The 5,199-nt window shown below is 34.4% G+C and overlaps 2 protein-coding genes across 2 annotated transcripts; one reads left to right on the top strand and one right to left on the bottom strand.

The window, feature by feature from the left end:
• The first annotated feature begins 570 nt into the window (after positions 1–570).
• LOC105768132 (DNA-binding protein S1FA) lies at positions 571–1,872 on the top strand. The gene is made up of 2 exons (XM_012587886.2): positions 571–703; positions 1,524–1,872. The coding sequence occupies exons 1-2, from the start codon at positions 674–676 to the stop codon at positions 1,740–1,742; spliced, it is 249 nt and encodes an 82-aa protein (XP_012443340.1). The 5' UTR covers positions 571–673; the 3' UTR covers positions 1,743–1,872.
• A 299-nt stretch (positions 1,873–2,171) lies between these two features.
• On the bottom strand, positions 2,172–4,161 carry LOC105768129 (cell number regulator 8). Its single transcript, XM_012587883.2, has 3 exons — positions 3,774–4,161; positions 2,997–3,199; positions 2,172–2,682 (listed from the first exon to the last, which is right to left on the bottom strand). The coding sequence occupies exons 1-3, from the start codon at positions 4,051–4,053 to the stop codon at positions 2,443–2,445; spliced, it is 723 nt and encodes a 240-aa protein (XP_012443337.1). The 5' UTR covers positions 4,054–4,161; the 3' UTR covers positions 2,172–2,442.
• Positions 4,162–5,199: the final 1,038 nt, after the last annotated feature.

Below are 5,199 nucleotides of genomic sequence, written 5' to 3'. Positions count from 1 at the left end.
TTTTCTATTTTGCTGACGTGGCATACACAGATTATTATGTGGATGATACATAAGCATTTAATTAATTTTTAAATTTTAAAATTTTATTTAAAAAATATAATTTTTCTAAAATTTTTTAAAAAATCAATGGCATATGCCACATTAGCATAATGCACAAACATCAACTTTTTCATAATTTTTGGGTTGGTTTGGCAAAAAATACAAGCTATAAGAGTTAAAAAAGATGGAAAAATTGAAAACTAAAATAATGATGAGATATTTTGATGTAAAAGTAATAATTTATATATGACTAGAATAATAGAAACAGTATGATGAACTTAATTAAATAATAATAATAATTATAATATAATATTGTAAATGTGTGATTAAATAAACATCTTTTTATTTGTAACGGGTACTCTGCCATGATACATAGGTTCTACTATAACCTAAAAACAATAAAAGTAAAAGTAACCCTCCAAGTCCCATAAAACTCACCGGATTTTACCCAATCCACTGGGCCGTGTTACTATCTGGGTTCAAAGTCCAATTATCAGTTGGATCCATTCAACTGCCAAATGGATATCCGAATTCGTTTGATTACCAGAAACCGGTTTTTGTTTTTGTTATTTTGGTTCCCAACTTGTGTTAGTGAGGAGCTCCAACCTTGAGTTCGCACTTGGACTTGGCAGTCATGTCAGACGAGTTCGAGTTCGCCGATAAGGTCCCTCTCTCCTTTGATCGCTTGGTTTTTCTCCCCTTAATTTCAATGGCTTTTCACTGAGATGAGATCCGTGCTAAATCAGTTCAAATTTAGAGATCTGGTTTTGTTTCCTTTGCTTATTACTTGTTACAGTTCCGATCTAGTGCAGTGGTGCTTTTTCAAATTAATTCCCATTTTTTTAGACTTTTGCTTGCTCTTTCTCATGCTTAATTAAGATATTGTTACTTGTTTATTTTTGCATGCAAACTTATCAAACTATCCTCTCTCTTTTTTCTTCTTCTTCTCGATATTTTGATTGAAATAAAGCTGCAACATCTTGGGAACTATTAACACTATCTTTATGTGGGATTTGATCAGTCAATTTGGGTTGGGTTCTTTTTGTTCATCCATACCTCTCCACAATTCTGACTGAAAAAAAACATAAAGGAACAGTGAAAGATGAAAGCTTTAGTTGACTGCCTGAAAATTCTTCATTCAGTTTGCGATACATCCGATAATTTCGTCAACAATCTACTTAAAACACAGACATAGGTATTTGAATTATCAGTATCCATGGATAAATTTCTGGGGTCTCAATGTAAGTGTGATCTCTTAAAATCTTGATGATAGATGTATATGTTTTGCAGAAATGTTTGTATGCACGTATTCTTCATAGAATCTTTCATGTAGCAAGGATCTTTTGTAGTAGGGCTAAGTTTTCCTGTTTGCTCTCTATGGTCTTTCGAAAAGATTAACAGGCTGAAGACAAGTATTGAGCAGCTAGTTGTCTTTATGTGCAAAATTACATGCGTGATGACTTTAGTTTCTGCTAATGCAATAGGGAAGCAAGATTATTTATCAAACTGAGGCCAAAGGATTCAATCCTGGCTTGATAGTGCTGCTGGTTGTTGGGGGGCTACTGCTAACATTCCTTGTTGGGAACTATGTACTTTACTCGTATGCACAGAAGACTCTTCCACCTAGAAAAAAGAAGCCAATATCAAAGAAGAAGATGAAGAAAGAGAGGCTGAAGCAAGGAGTTTCTGCTCCAGGAGAATAACAATTTTCTTCCTGTTTAGTTTCCAGAGAGTTGTCTTGGTTGAGCAAACATCTTAATCTCATATTTGGTAGACTAGGAGGTAAAATACTGATTTTCTGTTTCATTAATTGCAGTTTATCTGTCTCATTTCTATTGCCCTCTACTCTTTATTTCCTTTTCATTTTCCATATGAACTATTCGTAGGAACAAATCACCCCAAACAATGTCTACTTGTGTGTTCTTATACCTATACATGTTCGAACTAAGATATAGTCCTTTTATATATATATATATATATATATATATATATAAGAAAAACCTGAAAACAATATATTAAGTATACTCGCATTAGATGATTAACATGGATTCTATAAGTTAAATTCAACCCTATGAATCCAACATGAGTTTATTCAAGAACTAGGAGATATGAAAAGAGACAGAAAAAAAGTATTAACTGTGAATTGTGAAAGCACCAATTTCTTTTAAGAAAAAGAAATAGAAAAGAAGTGTAATATTTACTATATTGTACACATAAAATACTTAAAATCCATACGTCCATCAATATGTTATTGTGCTTGACCACAACAAGCAATCAAACTTCAGTGGGTAGAGTTTGAACAACGTAGATAACCTTCAACACAATTTTATCGCATGACATCACGCTGACAAAAACATGGGGCGGCAACAAGCTATTCGAATTCAGGACATGACCAGCATGAACTCAGTCACCACGGCCCATGGTCTGCTCACCAGGAGGGATCATGACCAGCACAGGCTGAGCATTGAACCCTGGGTGAGGCAACCTTCGACGAAGCTCACGGCCTTCATGGCAAAGAGCACATGCATGGCAGAAAACATGTGTTGCAAAGTCACAGGCGGACTCGCACTGTTCACGTTGCACTTCATCTTCCAAACAGCTTCCACAGCATCCACCTGACCTGTTAAGTGCCTCACAGGTACCCTGTTTTTTGCAAAGAAAATCACAACAAATAAATCTTTGCGATTGAAAGCTCTTCCATAGTTGATTCTATGCATAACAAAAACACAAATTAACTCTAGAGATCAACAAACTCAGTAGTCCATTGTAGGTCAACAATGCGTATGAAAATGAGGATAAACTAGAACATTAGACTTCCCCAGCAAAAACATCACAGAATGTCAGAAATTTCTGAAAACCAAATCAAACAAGGATAAACGAAAAACCGAAACCCAAAGTAACCCATACTATATGCTTAATGAGCTGGTTAAAAAATGGTCTCAATAAGATTCACTTGCCTCCAGATTAAACTTGCGCCGAATTGCAGTTCGGGTAGGGTATGAAAACCATGGAGCAAGACAATTCCAGCCAAAAAAGGAATTTCCAATCAGGTAAAGACCAGAATAAGGCAAGCAATGATTTGCAAAGGTCCCAGGTGCAGATCCAAGTCTTTCAACATTGCTTCCATACAGCACACAAGGGGCCACGCTTCCTAGTAGACCTGACCAAAATATCATAATTCCAAATCAAGAACATTTTATTCTACATTCTTTTAGAAACAAATGACCATGAAAATGTGCTAACTTCCAAGCTTCGTACATGTTATTCGAATTACATGAAGTTTTTTGTGTGATACAAATATTATGGTGTTTGAAGAATGATATGATCATATTTATGTACCTAAAAAGATATATATGTCAGACTTGAATATTAAAAAACAGTAGTCAGATTAACAAATCTTATGAGATTGTATAAAAAGATAACATTAACCAGAAATTAATTGATCATGGATTTAAAAACAATGAACAACATTACAATTCCTACCCATCCTTTTAATCGTTGCAACCCAATTCATGCATAATCATAAATGGCCGTTTGATTTTCCTTTCCTTTTCTTCTTTTTCCCCTCTAATTCCAAAGGTGGATTTATTCAGAAAAAAGAAAAGGCAAAGAAAGCAGAATTAAAGCTTTAAGTTCAGCCTAGCAATTATGATTTGGCTTCTAAATGCAGGAAAATTCCAAATTGAACAGATCGAAATTAGGAATTTCTCAAATAAAACTATATAAAAACTTACAAACTTCAACGTCACTGCTGCAAAACTCATCGTTACGGCCAAGACAAGCGAGGAGGGAGGAATCCCACTGAGACCGGCCCATAGGTTCTCCGACGACACTCCCGTGGACCAAGGGCAGACCATCGGCGGTCCACCCGAACCCAGCTCCGGTCCTAGCTGCCGGCGAAGCTGCCACGTCGGTGGAGTTGTTAACATTTAGATTCTTCTTCTCATCTTCTTCAACACTAACTTGTTTGCTCAAAAGAGGGCTGGATTCCTCTAGATTGTTGTTGTTGGCCATTTCTTTTTGATTCCAAGAGATGGATCTAAAACTTGTCAGGGAAAACGTAAGAACAAAGGTTTTGTGTCTTGGGTGTAAGAACCAATGCGCGTGAAGTTAGTTGTAGTCCCTGGATTATGTTAAAATTCCAGATTTAGTCATTCATTTTTAATTGGTCTCTATTTTTATAATATCCAAACTAATAGCCAATTAAAGTAATGATTCAAATTTAGTATTAGTTTTACATGGTCCTTAATTTTATGATCCAATATTAGTAACAATAATTTGCATACACTATAATTATCATTAATTTTAACCTACATTCACATCCCCTTCCACCTCTCCTAATCAAATAAAACTAGTATAATATAAAGTCGGAAGAATCAAATTAAAACCAAAACATTAAATGCTATAGGGACTAAAACCAAAATTAGACCATTAGTTCCTTTTTTTTCATTAATTTCATTGTAGTTTTTTTATCATATCTGTATTTTTTATACAATACCTAGCACTACTCATAGCCCCTCTCTAACCTTTACGATGCCAATCGAACTAAGGGTGGACGGTGCGTTTATCTGTTGTTAGTGTAAAAACAGCGGTGATGATAATGTATCTATACTGTAGTGTGAGACAAAAAGTAAATTAACCGTAGCACATCGTACCATACCACCCATCCAAACCCACACTAAAACTATTAATTTATTTTTACTTTGATATCTTTAGTTTATCCGTAAGTAATTGTAACGTCCAAAGGCAAAATATGGACCAAGGATGGGCCTAGCAAGTCTCCACCTCCTCACCTAATTACACGATATAACTTATTTGTTGGTAAACCTGTTTAAAGATTGGTCCATATATTATTGATCCAACTTTCAATAAATTTCTTTTTTAGAATTGCAATATAACGAATACAATAATTTATTTGATTTTAAATTTTTTATCTCATACATTAAATTTGAATTTTTTAAATCTACTAATTTTGAATTCTTCATGGAGTTTTCACAAGTATTTGGAGTTGACAAATTTGAACAAACTCCATCGAAACTTAATCGACTAATTGTGGATGATTTTAACAACGTTATTACACACAGAATAATTGTAGTTTTATTGGGTTGAACTCGAATTATGAAACGAACACAAATGAAAATAAATAAAAAAATTTGACAT

This window comes from Gossypium raimondii, chromosome 4, assembly GCF_025698545.1.
Source record: "Gossypium raimondii isolate GPD5lz chromosome 4, ASM2569854v1, whole genome shotgun sequence".
Taxonomy (NCBI): Eukaryota; Viridiplantae; Streptophyta; class Magnoliopsida; order Malvales; family Malvaceae; genus Gossypium; species Gossypium raimondii.
This window is presented reverse-complemented; position numbering and strand designations above follow the sequence as displayed.